Source organism: Etheostoma spectabile, chromosome 10 (genome assembly GCF_008692095.1).
Source record: "Etheostoma spectabile isolate EspeVRDwgs_2016 chromosome 10, UIUC_Espe_1.0, whole genome shotgun sequence".
Classification (NCBI taxonomy): domain Eukaryota; kingdom Metazoa; phylum Chordata; class Actinopteri; order Perciformes; family Percidae; genus Etheostoma; species Etheostoma spectabile.
This window is the reverse complement of record NC_045742.1, coordinates 4,883,391-4,902,578: the sequence shown is the minus strand read 5'-3', so window position 1 is coordinate 4,902,578 and position 19,188 is coordinate 4,883,391. Positions and strand designations below refer to the sequence as shown.

The window sequence follows — 19,188 nt, the reverse complement described above, 5'->3', positions numbered from 1 at the left end:
ACATACGTAGTTAAACACACATGTTGTATGTCAGCCAGGCTTTTTGAAAGACACACAGAGCTCTTCTATGGCCGTCATCTCCCTCAGACAGTTCCTGACCAACAAATACTATCACACACACACATCCACACCCGCACTTACAAAGCACACAACCCCTGTGCTGCAATGCAGTGATAACATTGCATTCTCCACCATTAGTGTGTGTGTCCTAATGCTTGATTTTTACTTCTGGTCTATATCAGCTGCTTGTGGAAATAGCTGCATTATGGAACCTTATAATTCAATAACAGAACAGAATGACATTTCATAAAATCTGACATTACAATAAAATTCTAGATTGCATCATGTAATAACTTTGATAATATTATGCATGTTATATTCTGGGATTCAATTTTACGAACAGTGTAATAAAGTACCAAATGACTTACATTGCCCATCCCCTTCATGTTATGATACTGTCGCTCTGGGATCACATGCAATCCCAAAACCTTTTTTTATTTTATTATTATTATTATTATTTTTTACAAAATACCTGCTAGAATCTTTCCATCACACAAACATCCCAGACAGGCAGCAACGAGTGAAGTCAAACAACCAGTTGCAACATGTTGCAGCTGCTGCAACTCCTTGCACCTACTTTACAATGAGTTAGAAGCAAAATATGTGAAGTGTGTAGCACTGATTATACCCCATGCACTTCACGTGTATGTGCCAATAGGTTTTACGATTTTGAGAAGAGCATTCATAGGCGAAAAAGGTTTTAGTGGTGGTTACTACACAGTCACATACACAAAAGAAAGCTGCATCAGTGTTGTGACTGAAATAGATGGCGTGCTCCTTCTTTAGTTACAATTCTACCATGGCATCAGAGAATGTCATCATCAACTAGGCTAGCTAAATGACTGACAGAAGTTGGTTTTGCAGTTGCCCAGCAACAGCATAGAAATACATCCAACACTTTTGTCTGTGCTCTCATCTCAAAACAAAGGCACATACAGTGTGTCCTGAATGATCAGGGCCTTTTTGTGGTTGTGATAATGACTGAAGTTGACCAGGAACCAGGGTTGTTATGTGCTAGGCTTATTTGCTATTGGATTTGGATCCAACAGTCCTCATTTGGATAAAAACTAGCCTGAGGAAAATGAGTGGTTGTGTTGTGGTTGGTTGTAACAGTATTTCTGTCTGTCTGTCTGTCTGTCTGTCTGGTCTGTCTGTCTGTATATCTGTTTCTCTATCTGTCTGTCTTTCTGTCTGTCTGTCTGTCTGTATATCTGTTTCTCTATTTGTCTGTCTGTCTGTCTGTCTGCCTTCCTGCCAGTACCGAACGCCTTCACATTTTTTATTGCCATTATTTACATTATTTTCTATGTTGGGAAATCATTTTTCCCTTAATTCAATCACAATGAAATTAAATGAACACTGATTTTATTGTGGGACCCCCCTGGAGCCATTGCAATGAATTTTGGAGGTCCCCAGACCCCACTTTAAGTAACCGCATGTCTTCAGTGATTTGGTTTGTTTCTGTGTATAAACAGATGCGCCCCCTGTAGGCAGCTTTCCCAACTGTCCCTCCTCCTCCTGCTATACTCCGCTCTCTGGCTCCACGGTTCCTCATTCACTAGAAGATGGCGGACTGCGCTCCACTATTAGATGAGGAACTCTCGTCCTTTGTCTTCAGTTACCTGACAGAAAACTCCGGCAGCCAGGTAAGATTCAGGACTCTTTGGACACACCAAACCTTGGGCTTTCCAGACCGGGGTGCGTCTTTGCATGTCGCCGGCCGTGGCGCACGCTACGCCCGGTTGATGTAAGGCTTTCGCCCCGCTTGACAGCAGCATCTCACAGGCACAGTGCGACCGGTGTCTCGGTCTGCATGCGCGCGCGCGTGTGTCTGTGAATGTCTGGCTTTCACGTGTTTATCGGAGGAAATGTCATCAGCCATGAGCAATGAGGGAAATTGACGGATTAAAACGATTACATGTTTTAGTGTGTGCTTGTGCTAGAAGCGGAGAGCAGCCGGTGTGCTGCTGCTTGTACGGATTATTTGGTATGCAGAGGGGGGGCTTTGGAAACTTTTGACGCATTCTTGAGGGAAGTTTTAATTTCAGTGCCGGTGGTGACACGTGGTGCGCTTCTGGACGCATGGACTTGCCCTTGAAGGACTATTATGACATTATGATATTATGATAGATATTCACCGTCTACATGACTACTTTGCTATAAAACTGTAGAGGGAGAAGACTTGTAGGCTATGTATTTCGGTGGATGCCTTGGGCTCTGCTGGTGGGATATTATGTTTCTTTCCCCTCGCTGAATAGGAGCTTGTGTTCAATAAAGTGTCTCTTTGGGGAAACACTGCAAAGCATCAGTGATGTGTAATGTTACTTATCCACTCCATTATAAGCTGCTTGCCACAGCACCGAAGCTTAACTGGGGATCTCAGTGTTGGATAACTACAGACTGTTCGGTGCGCTTTAAAGTTGAGCATTTCTCACCGATGATTCCTGTAATTTCGTCACATTGGTCGATGTATCGTACGAGGTGCTGTAAAGCAATTATATGCGGAGCAGACGGTGGGTTTAGGTCAGCTGAGAAAGTTGGTGCAATTTTATGTTTTCATAATCGTTTGCGTAATCGTTAGGGGACAGTTACAAAACGTTTGTCTGCATGGTTCACCCGGTTGGTGTTGCTGTGGGAGTGTAGGGAATTAATTTCGCACCGAATTTCATGGAAACATTAAGATTCCAAACTGCGTTCGGATATCACTGCAATTTTGACGTTCTTTGCTTATTGGCAATCATGTAACACCTCGAACATATAATACTTAAATGAATGGATTCGATGTTTAATTGAATTCGGGATACGATCAACACACCAGGTAGCTCGTATTAAAACAATACCTCAACTTTTACAGCTGGCTCCCCTGTTAATCCCAATATAATCTCCTACTCAAGAATCCCGCTGAGTGCGGTAGCGAGGGGTGTTCACCAATTATAAAAGTTGAGATTTCATCAAAATGCAGTGATGCTCTGTTCCTAAAATGATTGCCGAACTTTCTAGGATAAAGTGGTTAATAACAATAGCCCATAGGCTGTATAATACGATATATGTCTTGTTGCGTACATGGAAATAAACAACAAATTAGCAGATTTCTGAACCGGATTTGGTGATAAATTCAAATTCGTATCACGTCTACTCTCCATCTTCCTCCTGGTTATAGCGTCGCACTTCCGAAATACGCACGGATCTACACCGTGCACGTAAAGCCATTAAACTGTCTGTCATTTAAATACAGGACCCCCGGTGTTACTGCATCATATTGTGACGTAAGATTGCGTCGGGGTGATTGTTATTGCTTCGAAGCACGGTCATCGGAGGTTGTGATTGGGAGGAGGGAAGGGGGAATGTATATATATATATATATATATATGTGTGTGTGTGTGTGTGTGTGTGTGTGTGGGGGGGGTCACAACTGATTGGCAGTGGTGGGATCCAGGGAAACGGTGGGCTATTTATAACCTGCAGCAGTGACATGCTTCCACATGACAAATACATACAGAAAGATGTATCTAAGAGGTAAATGAGAAGAAATCATCCACCATTAGGAAAGAAATGCATCTAAACATCCCTCAGTATAGGAGGTAACAATATGACAACACACTGTAGTAACATCTATATATAATATAACTACATAGTGACATTCTACATCAATATGTGATCATGTTTCTACATTAATAGTATGTCATCATGTCGTGTGATCACTCAACATAACAGACAAGTGGTAGCCCTCTGGTTGGACGGTTATTACAAACTCGTTGTTTAAACCTGCTATATATACCTTTATTTTAGTGAAGAGCTTAAAGTTCCCAAATATACCAGATCTGTTAGGCAGATTTTTTGTGGGAAATGTGATATTTTGATTTGATGGTATGGTGCAACAATAGAAATCTTGGGTTTAAATATTTCACTAAGTGGAAGCATAAAGAGCTGGGACAAACTGATTAAGAATATATTTGATACTGCCAGACAGTGTATGAGAGGCTTTTTAACAACCTCAAAGTTAAAGGCAGTAGTGACACGCATGCTCGTATATTTGCTGTACAATTTGCAGTTATTTCTCCTCAGGATTGTAAAGCTGGTTTGCTGCAAAGTCCTTCAGTGACACAGACGGAGAAAGAACAGGAAACCAATCAAATTGCACAATGTATCACTGCTCAAGTTCTTTCTTCATGTGTAGTCTGATAAGGTGATCTATTCTACAAATGCAGTATTAATATGTTAATATTTACACAGGGTTATTAGGGCTGGCTTGTGCCTTTCCCTTGGTCCTCTCTCTCTCCTCTCTCTCTCTCTCTCTCTCTCTCTCTCCTCTCTCTTTCCTTCCCTGTGTGTCCACGCAGCTCGCCCCTGCCGGCTGATTATTGTAATACTACTCTATCCTCGTGACTGGAGTTACAGAACAGGGCTGCTGCAGTCATGTGAGTTGTAGTGGAAGGAGGGAGGGAGGGAGGGAGGGAGGGAGGGAGGCCTTAACTGTGACGTAGAAGAGTGACAAGCAGTCCCTCCCCCCTGCTTCTTCAAACATGTGACTGCTTCCTCTTTTCTCTCTGTCTCTCTCTCTCTCTCTCATAGTATCGCCCTCTCTCACTCACTCTCACACAAACATACAGTACACATGCTTACTGTCATTTTTCTCCTTTCCACGTCTTTGTCTCATTCTCACATTTATAATCTGTCCCTTTTCTGTCTTCCTGTATTTTATAACATTATTCAAATAAAAAGGGTTTCTCGCTCGTGGAATCAGAGAAACTTGAACCTGTTGCGATGCCCGGGTCCCGACCTTTGTCCAATGAGTTGAGTGACTGGTCTGGCATCGGAGGTTTTTCAGTTAATAAAGCAGTTGAGCCAATGAGCACAGTGAGGGGACTAAAGATTAGCCTAAATGTTTTGGATATGCGAATGGTCCTCCTGATTTGCACAAAAAAAAGAAGTTTTCTTTCCATGTGATTTGTAGGCTAAAAATGACAAGAAAATCTGCTGCTAGCAGCCGTTTTACTGGCCACCTTGACCACATTACCGTGAATGTCAGGACTGATTGTATGATGGATCTGTAAGGTAACACAGTCAACTTCCTGTTGACACAAAAATAGACTCAGAGTTTACATCAAAGCTCATTTTTTGGTTGTCAGTTTATGTACCTAGGCACTTCTATTTCTTCATGTGGAGAGCTCTAAGGGCCTTGCAGGATGTGATGTTTTTCTAAAGCCAATAACATGTCTTTGGTTGACCACAGATGATTATTAGATGCCTCGTTGGTTGGCAGATGCGTCACTCTTTGATTTGAATACACTGCACTCAAAGAACAAAAGTGTGGTTGTCAGTAGAGCATGTCAACACAGGGAACACAGTTTGATATACTGATACTACATATGTTAAATGTAAGAAAGAGAGTATACTGTAGTTTCATGATGCCACAACAGCAACTTATTGAGATAAAAGCTCCAATCAGTTGACTAACTAGTACAATTATTCACCAATCAGGTTCCTTTCCATTTCCAGTAGAGTAGGAAACCATGTCGTTGCCGTTTATTTGAGACTGTCAAATCTGATGGTAACATAGTTCACAGAGCAGCGGAAAGCCCTAAAGCTCAGATTTTGTGTTTTAACAGAAAAAGGAAAATAGCTTCCATCTCCAACTGACTGAGCTATTGAAAGGTTATTTTAGAGTGCAGGTGGACTTCCAGACCTATTTCAACGCTAATCATTGACCGGGTGTTTAGCGTCGGTCCGGGTCCATCCAAGGGATTGACTGAAGATCAGGCCGACTTAACGTCAGTCACCACCACATCCTGCTGTAACAGGTCACAACCAGCCATGGGGAACGTGCTGTACAATATTAGCCGGGGCTTGGCAGTAACTCTACTTTGCCTGGCTCTGGAAGAGAAAGTCGCATGTAAATTACAAGCACACATGTTGGTGTCCGGTGGACATTTGAAAATAACATATTCATCTCTCGGATTAGAAATACGGCAAACATAAACGACATGTGCTTTAATTTTGCTAAGTTCATTTTGAAGTTAAGTTAGAGCTGGGTAATATATCAATAATATATCGATATTGGGATATGAGATATTGTCTTAGATTTTGGATATTGTATTGTAATATGGCATAAGTGTTGTCTTTTCCTGGTTTTGAAGGCTGCATTACAGTAAAGTTGTGTCATTTTCTGAACTTAGCAGACTGTTCTTTTTTTCCCTTTACCCAGTTAGTCATTATATCCACATTACTGATGATCATTTAGCAAATCTCATTGTGTAAATATTTTGTGAAAGCACCAATAGTCAACAATACAATATCGTTGCAATACTGATATCAAGGTATTTGGTCAAAAATATCGTGATATTTGATTTTCTCCATATTCCCCAGTCCTCAAAGTCAAGTAAAAATGTGCATCCAGGTTATCCTGCTGCACTATTCTATTGTACAATTGCAGCATCTAAAAGTCCAAATGCTTGATGAATTCTGGGATGTGAAGTCATATTTTTATTTTATTTTTTGTGATCAAAAGAAAGCCACAAATAAGAGAGCAGTCCCAGCTTAAGGGAGTAACAAGATGTGAGTTGGAGGTTGAAATAGGTCAGTAATTGAAAAACTTTGGAAATACTTTTCAAGAGTGCCCTGTTCCCAGACATTAACAAATTACTCATTGCTTCCATTGTTGTCTCCTCTGTGCCTCAAGTTATATGTTATTATCAAGTAAGGTAAACTAATCAGCTCTCAAGTGTTTGAAATGTTAATTGCGTCTCTGATACGACGCCTACACGCACCAAATGGAAAACTTAATAATGCTTAAAGCCATTATTGTGCTGCTGTGTAGCCCTATAGAGCCTCAGACTGTCAGTCAGCACTTTAGCCTATAACCGTGATGCCCTCGTGTGTGTGTGTCCGTGTGTGTGTGTGTGTGTGTGTGTGTCCTACACAGCAGGGGGTCAGCTCTCATCCCTGGCTAGCAGGTAATCTTATCCAGTTTTGGATCGGAAGTCACACAGTCCCTCCCTGACCACATTTAGCATGATAGTGTGATGCTCCAGTTGGGAAGTTAGCATGAGCAGTGATGAAGAAAAATCTGCACAACGTCACCTAACATCGCTTAGAGCGCCTTTAAGATGGAGGCAAAAACTAAGAAATAAAGTGTGGATTAATCCTTTAAATTTCCTTTACACTTCTGTAGAAACCTGGCAGGCCTGAGGGCAAGGCAAAAGAGGATGGCAATAAAAATGTTAATGAGGGGGAACAACACACATACAAACTCCACACGTAAAGGCCCGGAACGACCTGGATTCGAACCCAGAACCTTCTTGCTAACCACAGGGCCCCCAGGCTGCATGAAGGAAATCGTAATGATCACTTATCAGTCTCTGATTTACACAGTTTATAAAAGCACCCTTAGAATGCATCTAGACTTAGTCTGCAAGCAGCCAGGCGCATCACTTTCTTGATGGGGCCCGATAAATCCGATTAAAATTGGACAGTGACAGAGAAGAGTGAAGGATCCAGACGGGCAGACAGACAGGTGTATAAATAACAAGGCTTTGAAGTTCCACCTGAGAGTGATGGATACAGGTGTTATTGGCAGTGACTGGGATTTGCACGGTGCCAGGGACAGACACACCTTCTCTTTGGCTACATTTTATGTGTTCCTCTCCGTCCAATGATTTTGTTGCAACTGTCCTCCGTTATCTTTTAGCTTTTTTTTTTATTGTATCCGTCATTCCATTTTATTCCCAATTCTTTGTCATTGTCTTTCTCTCTGTGTCTATTCCGTCAGCCTGAGTCGTGATGTGCAGTGCTGCAGTGCAATGTGTTCATCTTGCAGCCTTGCAGTGACTCACCAATCCCTTCTGTCTCTGTGTACTGGACACACACACACACACACACACACACACACATACACACACACACACACACACATGCATGCATGGATTTACAATATATTTTACAGGATGGGTACAAATATAAATGTGCTAAAATGCACATCTACTACAGTTACATTTTTAGTAGGGCTGATTTTGAATTTTTTTTCCTGGCAATATTGCAATTGCAATTCAACATGTTCTTTTATAAAGCACTTTGTCTTCTGTATTACTCAAAACGGACAAATAATACATCATTGTATAGTAAACGTATATATTGTATATAAACGTATATTAAACGTGCCACACAGTATCTTCTTTTTTAAAGCCCAACTTGTAAAGTTTTGTTCCTTTATGACACTAAAGTTTCCGCTGTGATGGGTTTTGTTGAGCCTGAGACTAAGACTAATGTACAACAGGTCAACGTAGATCCGCCGTTGCATGCCAAGTTGATGCTTCCTCCGCAGACCTTTGTGGTTAAAAAAAAGCAAATGCAATTAATCGTTCAGTCCTAATTTTTTTAGATTAGTTGCATTTAAATTTACGGCATGTATCTGTTCTGTGATTGTCGCAAAAAGTGACTCTGATCTTGCTAATGTCTCCTTGGTTTTGTGTGTGTGTGTGTGTGTGTGTGTGTGTGTTTGTGTGTGTGTGATTAACTAACCATACATGCGGGTTTACGTGTGGTTGATCCTCATCGCGTGTGTGCGTCAGAGTTGGGCGCTGGGAATATGGCTGCTTCCTCCCAAATCCCTCTGAGGTTCATCAGGCATCCGGCTTAGATGCACCCCCCCCCAAACACACACACACAGGCCTGTATTAGTGTGTGTGCCTGTAAACGTGGAACATAAACTGCATGTGTGTATGTATGTCTCTGCGTTTGAGCTTGCTGTTGCTAGCTATCATGCTAAGCAGAGGCAGGTTAGGGGTCTCTCAATAATTAATTGCGTGGTGGTTCGTCAGCTGCTCACTCAGGCCTGCTTGGCATGGCTACAGCTAACCCTCATACACACACATACACACTCACATTAGGGCTGCACGAGTCTGGATTAAATAAGAATCATGATTTTCTAACTCAGAATCAAGATGACGGTTATCTCTCCTAACCGTTCGTAGTGTCTCTGTAATCTCCTAGTTCCTATGAGATGTTTTCTGGCGTGCTGACGTAATGCGAAAGGCTCCGGTCATTAATGTTAGTGCAATCAGATAAAAAGCCTGTTTTCATAGCCTTGTTAGCTTCGTCGTTACCTAAAGTTTAAGGTAGTCATATCTAGCTGTGTCATGCTGCGAAATAAAAAGCTCCAAACAAAAGAGAGTGACCCCTGTTATAGAACAAGCACCATGGCTGTGTCTCAAAGTGCTTACTTGCACCCTTCAAACACTTAAGTATATAAAAAAGTCACTGAGCACTGAAAGTACCCAGATGACCCCTAAAAACGGTCCAAAAGTTAAGGACAGTTAAGGAAATGGAACAACAGATCCCGTTACTGCGCAGCCTCCAACGGAGCTTGACAACGTAGATGTGACGTGAGCCACCTCACTGAAAGTTATAAGTCTTCTGTTAGCTGTGCAAGAGAAATCTCTATCATTCCCAATCTTGCAGTAATGGAGAGCGTAGGCATAGGCTAATTATTGCTAACTAAAATGCTAGTTAGCATCATAATTAAACCTAAACAGCTAGTGTAAGTCCAAACTCTCTGCGTGCTTACTGTACTACACGGTGGTTCTTCTACTGCGCGACAGTAAGTTGCGTGGTAATGACACAATCGTTTTTTTTCTATTCTGTTTTTACACAAACGTCTTTACACAAAATTAATCACAGTCAATGGGATGCTAATGGCGGGGGATGGTTAATTGGCATCAAAATGGCGCCATAAGAGCTGCACTTAGAGATGAAAGGTTTACCTTTATTGGGAAATGGGCGCCATCTTGACTACAAAGCGGAAAAGGGGAGGGACCAGGGACGTCAATCGGCAGCTAATTGGTTGAACGCGTCACGTGTGTCTGACTTCTCCCAGATTTCAAAACCGAGCATAATGGTGGCAAGATGGTGGCTCATTTTGGAATACAATCTCGGATTTTACAAAAATCGTTCTCCAAAACGTGAGAAAAAGGCCATACGGTTGCTGAATCTGTCGTTTTTTTTGATCATCAAAGGTCAGTTAAATAGATTTTCATCAGATTTTGAGAGGCGGCGAGCAGAGCCGACCCCTCATCCTTTCTGGTAAGTGTAAACGTTCCTTTTGGTACAAAACTAACCATTGAAAGTGAGCACTAAGGCATTAAGTGGCCAATGTACATCACCTGTGTACTAACTAACTGACAGAAGTATGCAGAATGAGACACAGCCCATGTTTTTTTGTCAAAACTGTGGATATACAGTACATATATATTTCCTGTATTTCATCATCATTCGAGGCATTTCCTTGATTCTGACTTATCATAGCAAATGCTAGCAAAGGATCAGTGTGCTTTAGGTAAAAACACAGCTACTACAGTGATTCTTCATTAGATTGGTTTCCACTAGCAAGGCAATATCAGGCTACATCTGGGCCTTTTTCTGCTTCTCTTTAGCCTAATTTGGAAGATTGTAAAGTCTTATTCCGCATCCTGGTTTCCATCACAGAACCTAGAGTACCAAGGCTAGGTTTCTGGGACAAAGTAGCTTATGATTTAGAAGTAGTTTATTACTTTGTTATATTACACTTGACATTTTAGTGACTAAATGGACTTGAACTGTTCCGAGTATGTCAGTGAAATGTGTGCCAACAGCACGAGGGAACAGGAGGACTTTGAGGTCACAGTGTCAGCAAAAGTGAAACTGCTCTCAGATCAGGACAGGACAGGTCTTTATAGACGGGGAACTGCCTCAGAATCTCTAAATCCAGTTTGCGGCTTATCTTGCATGCACACTGCAGGACTTTCCAAACACTTCTTCTTCCCTCGAGGCGGAGTAGCAACTCAACCGTGCAAAGTGTCCAACATGCACAATGGCTTCATTGCGTGTGTTACAGTGAGAGGCAGAGAGAACAGATATGGTGAGAGGAAGAAATGAGAGAAAGAAAAAAAATCCAACAGCAAAAGCGACACCAGGGAGCAAGTGTCTTATTAGGTATTCATCGTCCGCCTTTTGCTGTCTTAATTTATATGAAAATCTATTCGGTTCGTCACTGTTCCAGGTTGTTGCCGCTCGTGCTGTGACTCAAATCAAGAGTGGGATGTGAGGATGTAAATTTCTCTTCCATTTCTTTTTTTTTTCTCTCTCTCTCTCTCTCTTTCTCTCTCCAGACTACAGTTTCAATACAGATTTAATACTTTGCAGTCAGTGCTGTGATTCACTGTTATCACCTCTCATCATATTTTCTTCCTGCTTTCCTCCTCTTTTTTATGGTTCTTCTTTCTTATCCTTCTGCCACAGTCAGAGACTCAGCGGACCACAGAGTTTATCGTTTTGGTTATTTATTGTAAAACCATCATTTACATAACCTTTAACCTTTTGCGGCTCAATGGAAAGCGAGCAAATTGATCTAGCACACGTCTTTCAGATACATGACTGTGCTTGCTGCTGTGGGCTTTACACTTCAGAAAAAAACTTTTGCTGTTATAGAAATGCTGCTATAATGAGGACCACGTGGGGCCAAGTAGCATTGTTCCAGGATAGGATTACTGGTTGGTTTCTGGCTCTTTGGGCATAGAAAGCACTGTGCCCGGAGGCAACAGGGTGCATACACAATAATTTGCTCTGCTCCTCCTAACATGATAATCGGGCCGTGTTCTGCATTTGTTTCTTTTACCTTATTGTGTTGTGTTTGTCTTGTGATCAGCACACTTTGCATGTCTTTGTGTTTATGTGTAATAGTCATTTAGGTAGTCAGGTTGCTTCAAAAATTAACCTAATAACTGTGTGAATTGTCTGTGAGTTTTTACTTTCAAGGATTGATGAAGTGGCCTTGCGTTGTGTTAAGACTCCCTATTCTTCTATGCATGTAGGATGATGTAAGGTAGAGGCACGGGATGAGTGTGTGCATATTTTACGTGAAAACTGTAGAGAATTGATGCGTCCTGTTACGTCCCTCATCTGAATGTGTCCTCGCATCCGAGGCGTTGTTTTTTACTTTTCTCAAAGCACGTATGTTGACATTTGTGTGCATGTGCAGATGTGTGTGTATGTAGGCCATCTGTCCTTAGCTAACCTTTACTTGCATATTTGTATTCATCCAGGGACCCTGGTTGCTATATTGATAGTGTCAACCATGAGCGTTTGCCATTCTCCACATAGACATAGACACACACACACACCCACCAACACACAACACACACCACCACCCACCACAACACACACACACACACCACACACATACACTTTTTACACCTTAGGGAGATAGGGAAAAGGGGGTTGAGGGAGAGGGAATCCAATCTCCCCAGCAGCTCAAGGCTTTGTGGGGACACATGTGGAGGCCCAGCGGTCGCTGAGCTAGCTGGCTGCCCTATTTCTTGAAAGCTCTCCTCCTCTGTTACCTGATTTATCACACGGTCAGCCACCAGGGAACTGTTTTATATTAAACGCAAAAAGAGCATACCGAGGGCTGTGTCTCTTCCTCAAATCTGACGAGATGAGAGGCGGATGAGATGAGAGGGATGGTGATACCACAGCGACATGTCAGCGTCGCACAGAGCTTGATGTTAGCCAGCTCTCCACATGTATAATAAGTGGCATTTTCAACATATACGAAATAGTCAAATTGGGATATTAAAGCTTGAACAATAATGGTTTAATGTTGTCCTCAGCTTTAAAAAGTGTGATTTGAACTTCAAAAATTACAGTTAAAAGATTTAGCCTTTGACACTGTGCATCAGTGTAGTAAGTCATGGGGGATGAGTGAGAGTTGTGCGAGGGCCGGAGGTGTAAATACTGCTCCGTTATTGGTTTGGACTCCGTCACAGCCCACAATCTAGGTCTCTCTCTCTCTCTCTCTCTCTCTCTTTCTCTCTCTCCCTCTCTACTTGACATTTTGCCAGTGTTTTGGCTGGGGCTCGTCTCCACTTAGCCGTCAGACAGATTGAGTTGTAAAGATGTCTGGTCCATGGATGGGCAAGCACCCAACTGCACAAACTCATCACCACTCCTCGGACACCAACACATGACCAACTAGGGGACACGTACATATACACACACATGCAACATACTGCTGCTCTGCCAACTAAAATGTACATACCAGTATGTAATTTCCCTCCAAATAATCCACTGGTCCAGCTGGATTATTGTACGTGATTACGACTCATGCTGCTTAAGGTTAGGGATTACACGCTGCATTCACGGTAATGCAGTGTCTAAGCAGTTCCTCTGCTGGGCTTGGAAGAGTAATGCAGCAGCTTGTTAATACGCTGACTTATTGTACACCCTTTAATATTTGTTCTTACTTTGCTTTTAGTACATCATGGTACAAGTAGTTGCATCCACTGTAATAGTTTCAAAAGGATTGCATTACGTAAGACGCAGCAGCGTTAGTAGCTTGGTTTTCACTTTAGTAGTGGCAGTAGCTGCATTAGCAGCAAATGCAAAAACAGCAGTAGTATTACCATGGATTTATTATAAGAACTGGATACAGCGTTCGAGGTCGAGCTCTGTTCTTTGCTATGAGAGTTGCTCAGTGGCACATAAAGCCATCATGGAGCCAAAAATGACCTGAATGATTGGCACTACTTCGGCACTGAGCAGCCCATAGAGCAGGCCCACTAGTTCTTCTGGTTTAGCACTCCACTAACTTGAATGTTGATTCAATTTCCAAAATGTTATTGGACTGAATGGACCAAATTCTGATAGTGAAACGAGTCATTTCAAGGGGGTTGTGATGCTCAAAAAAATGTAGACACTGATTTACAGACATCTCTTTGCCATGTAAGTCTATGGGAAAAAGTATTTACGCCCTGTTGCAATTCCACCATTTTGGCTACTATGTTCAATTTGCTTCAGAGCTGGCACACTTCCTGGGGAAGTATTACTGTGGTGGTGATGGTGGTAGAAGCAGCAGTAGTGGTGGTACTGGTAAGTAGTAGGAGTATACTACCTGCAGTAGTAAGGTAGTACTCTACTGTCAACAGTAATTATTTTTCAGGCAGCCATAGTACTTATAGTGGTATTGTTGTAGTAGCAACAATAGAAGTAGTAGTAAAAGTGGTGGTAGTTGAAACACAAGTAGCAGAAATAATAATCATCATGAGACTGTCTCATGAGCAGGTCTGTTAATAGTCTAAACACGACAGTTGGCTTATCACTTCCATAGCCTATACTACTGCACCCTCGTGTGTGTGTGTGCGTGCCTGTGTGTGAGAGAGTTGCTTCATGTGTGTGTGTGGGATCTCAAGGGTATTGGTGTAAATGAGACAAAAGGTTAATGGAAATTTCCATGGCATGGTGTGCAGGATCATGAGGACAAGAGGACACACACACACATATATACACTCACACTCTCACACAGATGCCAGCATGGCATATAGCCGTGGCAACCAGGTGCCAGGTGAGGGCAAGCACAGGCTGGTGTGAACAAGCACTTCTACATTCAAACACACTCGGACAGCTATAGCTGCAGTTATCTAGCAGCATGGCCTATTACATTCAGTATCATTTCATTTGATATGGTTCAATGTAGCAATACACATACACTTGCACAAACACTCTGAACACCTCTCCTCTTTCATTACTCTACTTTAAAAGCTTTTTGATGTTATTTTTAGATGTTGCTTTCTCAGATGAAAGGCACAATAATGTGTATGTTCATGTGTGTTTGTGTGTTTTGTGTGTGTGTGTGTGTGTGCCAGGAGTATGTGTTATAAATAGTTTTTTTTGGCACAGACCCTGCACTCGTCACTGCCACATCACACACATTTAACCTGTGTGTGGCGTCTGGTTCAATCATAATTACTACAAGATCTCCACGTGGTCTAGATATTTGTAGATCTCAATCACAGCTGGAACCACTAACCGGGATTCTATCTCCGGCCTACAAAATAATAGAGATTATCAATTACAAGCCTGGTAGTAATTTAGCAACTGCCAAATATTGTAATAACTAACTCATCAAATCTTAATAAGTTGCCTGTCTGTCGGCGCCCACAATGCAATAGCCCTGATATTAGGATATATTCTCCTGATGATGTAATATAATTTCCCTGAAAATTCTATTTTTTTTAAAATTGCAATGGAAATTTTAGTTTTAGTTTTAGTTTTAGTAAACAAGACAAGAATGTAATGTGTTTTTATCTAGTGCACATGTAATTATATTTGTATTTAATGTCATGCTCATGTTAAGATGCCTTTCATTGTTTTTAAGGGATCCTATTGTAACATCTGGCTAGAGACAGCGGATGATTAATAGCCTGTTGGCTAATTCTGGCATATTTACAGAAATGTTTATTAACATGCACTGTCCCTGACCAATAAAGATTACATTAAACGATGAACGCATTAGGGAGGAGTTGGCTTGCAGTGAGGGGCTCAGGCACCTGTGCAGGGTTTAGTGATGGACAGTTTTGAGGTGTGTACAGTATGTGTTTGAGGAAGTGTGTGTGAGTCATGTGTGTGGGATGAAAGCAAGCAGCAGGCTTCTACCTGCAAATATCAAAAGAATGAGGGAGGTGGGTGAGGCCATTAATGGCCTTTGGGATGCATATACAAACACACACACACACACATACACACACACACGCGTGCGCGCACGCGCACATGATACATGCCGTGTGTATTCATGTTCCCAGGAAAACTAAAACTGGAAACTTTCCACTGCAACTACTCCCTACGGCCTCCCTTTGCGTGTGTTCTTCTTCCTTCTTCTCCTGCCTTATATCTCGCCATGATTTTTTCTCTTTCCGCTCTCTCTCCATTCATCTTCTCTCTCTCTCTCTCTCTCTTTCTCTCTCTCTCTCTCTCTCCTCTGCCCCCCCCCTCTCTTTTACTCATTGACCTACTTCCCAAAGGCTGCTCAGGCTTGCGTGACCGTAGTGCTCAGTGCTGCGGTCATCTGGCATTCCACACACACTACACACATAATGCTTACGTGTGCATATTTACGCACACGTAAGCATCCATACCACGCATGAAGAGTGTACATCTGCTTCCTTGGTGCTTTCTAATGAAACCAAAAACTCAGGTACAACATTGAGACGCCTTTCTCTGATATGTAACAGTTTTGCATGGGCAATGTGGTTGCAATCAATAAGCATGCTTTTCTAATATTGATGAATAGGATGCAAATTTTATGTCAAATCTGAAATGCTGAAAACTGAATTCCGAATCTGATTTTGTTACCTTTCTTAATCACAATTTTCTTGCAGTTATTCATTTAGACTACTGGGTTTTGTAGAGCATGAACAAACTATGATCTTATCATCACAATGAAAGTTTCTAACCAATATATATTTATAATTTAGCAGACAGCCTGGGTGGCAGTTTACCGTAATAATAACTAGTTTAAGCCCATGTGACTTTGATTGCAATATTCAATATCTCCGTTTTATAGTTGCAGATAGTCATTATCGGCAGTAAGCCAGGACAATCAAACAACAGCGATAGTCAGTTCCTTTTGGAATTATTACAGCCGTTCCCTGATTATTGCAGACAGAAGATGCTTCATTGCTTCAGCTGATTTTGTCAACATGAATTTTTCAGCTTGCCAGTGTTTTTCTGTTTGTGCATAATGCTCACAAAGTGGGAACAAACCATTTCACGTGAGTCATAGTTGTTGAAATTCACCTGCTCTGTTGACATGAAGCTCAGTCAGATGAGATTAATCCAATTATATGCATTAATTGCTCTAATCACAAAAGTGAGACCTGTCTGCGGGGGGAATCAGGTTTAGGTTAATGAGGAAATGATTTCAAATCAAATCTGACTCATTATTATTACCTTTATTATCTTTCTCTCTTACCCCCACGCTCAGTCTGTCTGTCTGTACTTTCCTGTCCCTATCAACTGTTGACGACGTGTGGCATCTTGTTGACTGCACTCGGAGCATGTTGACACACCCATGCTGTAGTGTCTAGAATGCGTCTCCTTTCTTTCTCTCATTCATTCTTTCCCTCTTACACATCAAGGCGGGGATGCTGTTGATGGGGAAATGTTACTTCTGTGATACAATAACAGTAAAAAGCCAAATACTTTCATGGTGAGTGTAAGACTATGCCTTTGAACATGTGACGGTAAACCTTTCATAGGTTATGTGTGCAGAGCGTAGTCAATAATGTGTTTATATGGGTAAACGTTTTGTGTGTGTGTATATATATATATATATATATATATATATATATTTATATGTGTGCTCCTCCTGCTGTTGGACACTGAGGTGTGAAGTGCCTTGTGCAGGTCTGTTCAAGGCGTGTCCAAATCCACTTTTACTAGTTTGACGGTGGAAAATAGGGTCTGTGTGCCAGGTGCATGGTTCAAAAGGGTTGTACTTAGTGACTTCATTAATTCATAGGTGTTTTTGGGGCATAACATAAGGTAAATCAATCAGTTTCATCTTCCATTCCCTTTAAAAGCCAGGCGCGTTTGTACCTTGGCGCATTGATAGTTTGATGGCGGATTTGCACCGTCATATTTTTATTTGTAATCCTCTGCATGTGTGTGTGCTGCCGCGCATCCCTGTGTGTTTGTGTGTGTAACAAGCACAGTGTGTGGGCGCTGTGCACAAGCCTAGGCACGTTTTACTGATGTGCTGTTAAAATAACAATGCTATGCTGCGCTATTGACTTTAGACCAGATTTGTGTTGGTCAATGGTGCAATCACTTTCTGCTGCAGCAAGATAGGAATATGCCAAGAATGTACCTGAACACACCTCCCTGTAAGACCAGCAAGCCCAAGGGCGTAAAGATGGGTGCAGGTGCATTTTCTATTTAAACGACGTGGGCACTGGATGGGAAATTAACAACTGAGTCGGTCTTAAAATAGCAAAGACACTTGTGGAGGGCCATGCGCCTTGCTGCGCCGGGCGCAAGACAGGGTCTCTAATATTAGTGGAGCGTCTTGACACTTGAGTGTTCAAGCACTGCAGACTGGATCAGCTTGTCCTGGTTTGACTGTCACTTCATTTAATATAATTATTCTACGTGGGTTTTCTCTGCATTACCCAGGATTCTTCTGAAAATGGTTTACCCCAAACCTGTGTACTGTGGATGCAAGCTGCTGGGGCAGAAATGTGTTCTAAAATAATAATAAAATAAATATAAGCAGCATAGATTTCCCCCTTTGTTGTCATTCCTACATGGGTTGACCTAGCCTCTGAATTAGCATTAAGGCAGTCGTGAGGGCTTGCTGACCAGGGCTGGGTATTGTAGGAAGATATTTGAGTGGGGTCAGTGAGTCAGTTAGTAAGTTACTAATTGGCCATGTAGTTGGTCTAAGTGTTAGTTGAAAGTATTTGTGTGTGTTCCTGTACAACAGAGACACTCCACTGCAGAAACCCACCTGGCGCTGGTTTGTGTGTGTTGTGTGCACCGTATTCAAGCCCACACACACACACACACGCACACACCTCTTCTGTGCTTCTCTCTTGTGCTTCATGCTTTCCCCTCAGATGTGCTCGGCTTTGTGCTTTTCTCAGCAGTGCCTGACCTCGTTTCAACTCTCTTCCTTTTTCTCTCACTCTTTTCACGTTTTCATTTATTCTCTCTCCCATTTGCTCTTTGGCAATGTCTCTCTCTCTCTCTTTCTCCCTTTCGCTGCATTTACTGTATTCATTCCTTTCACCCTTTCTCCTTTTCTGATTCATTTGCATTCCCTTCAATGTCAGCATTGCTCTCTCTCTCTCTCTCTCTGTCCCCCCCCCCCCCCCCCCCCCCCTCGCATCATTTCACTTGAATATTTTTCCAGCAATAGTTTTGAGCAGTTTATAGGGTCAATACACACACACACACACACACACACACACACACACACACACACACACACACACACAATGACATGTACAAGTTACCATAAGTGAGTGATGGATGTTTTGTCCATCAAATCTGGGATTTAGTTTGACAGCACACACTCGCATACCCACTCACACACACTGACAGGATGAGGAGCACAAACAAGCCAATAGCTAATTGACAAGGCATGAAATACAGATAGAGAAAGAGAGAGAGAGACAGAGAGAGAGAGAGAGAGAGAAAGAGAGAGAGAGAGAGAGAGAGAGTGTCTGGAGTCTTCATGGTCTGATAGCTTATCGATTCCTCTGCAGGTGATTTCAGAAAGAAGACGACTGGGATGGGAAGACAGAAATTAGACAAAAGACA

At 42.1% G+C, this 19,188-nt stretch overlaps 1 protein-coding gene across 2 annotated transcripts in view; it reads left to right on the top strand.

The window, feature by feature from the left end:
* The first annotated feature begins 1,595 nt into the window (after positions 1-1,595).
* Positions 1,596-19,188, top strand: part of ppargc1b (peroxisome proliferator-activated receptor gamma, coactivator 1 beta) — a 96,477-nt gene continuing 78,884 nt past the window's right edge. For both annotated transcript variants that reach the window (XM_032527594.1, XM_032527593.1), the window contains exon 1: positions 1,596-1,706. In XM_032527594.1, coding sequence (XP_032383485.1) covers positions 1,626-1,706 — 81 coding nt within the window. In that variant the 5' untranslated portion in view covers positions 1,596-1,625. The remainder of the gene's footprint in view (positions 1,707-19,188) is intronic.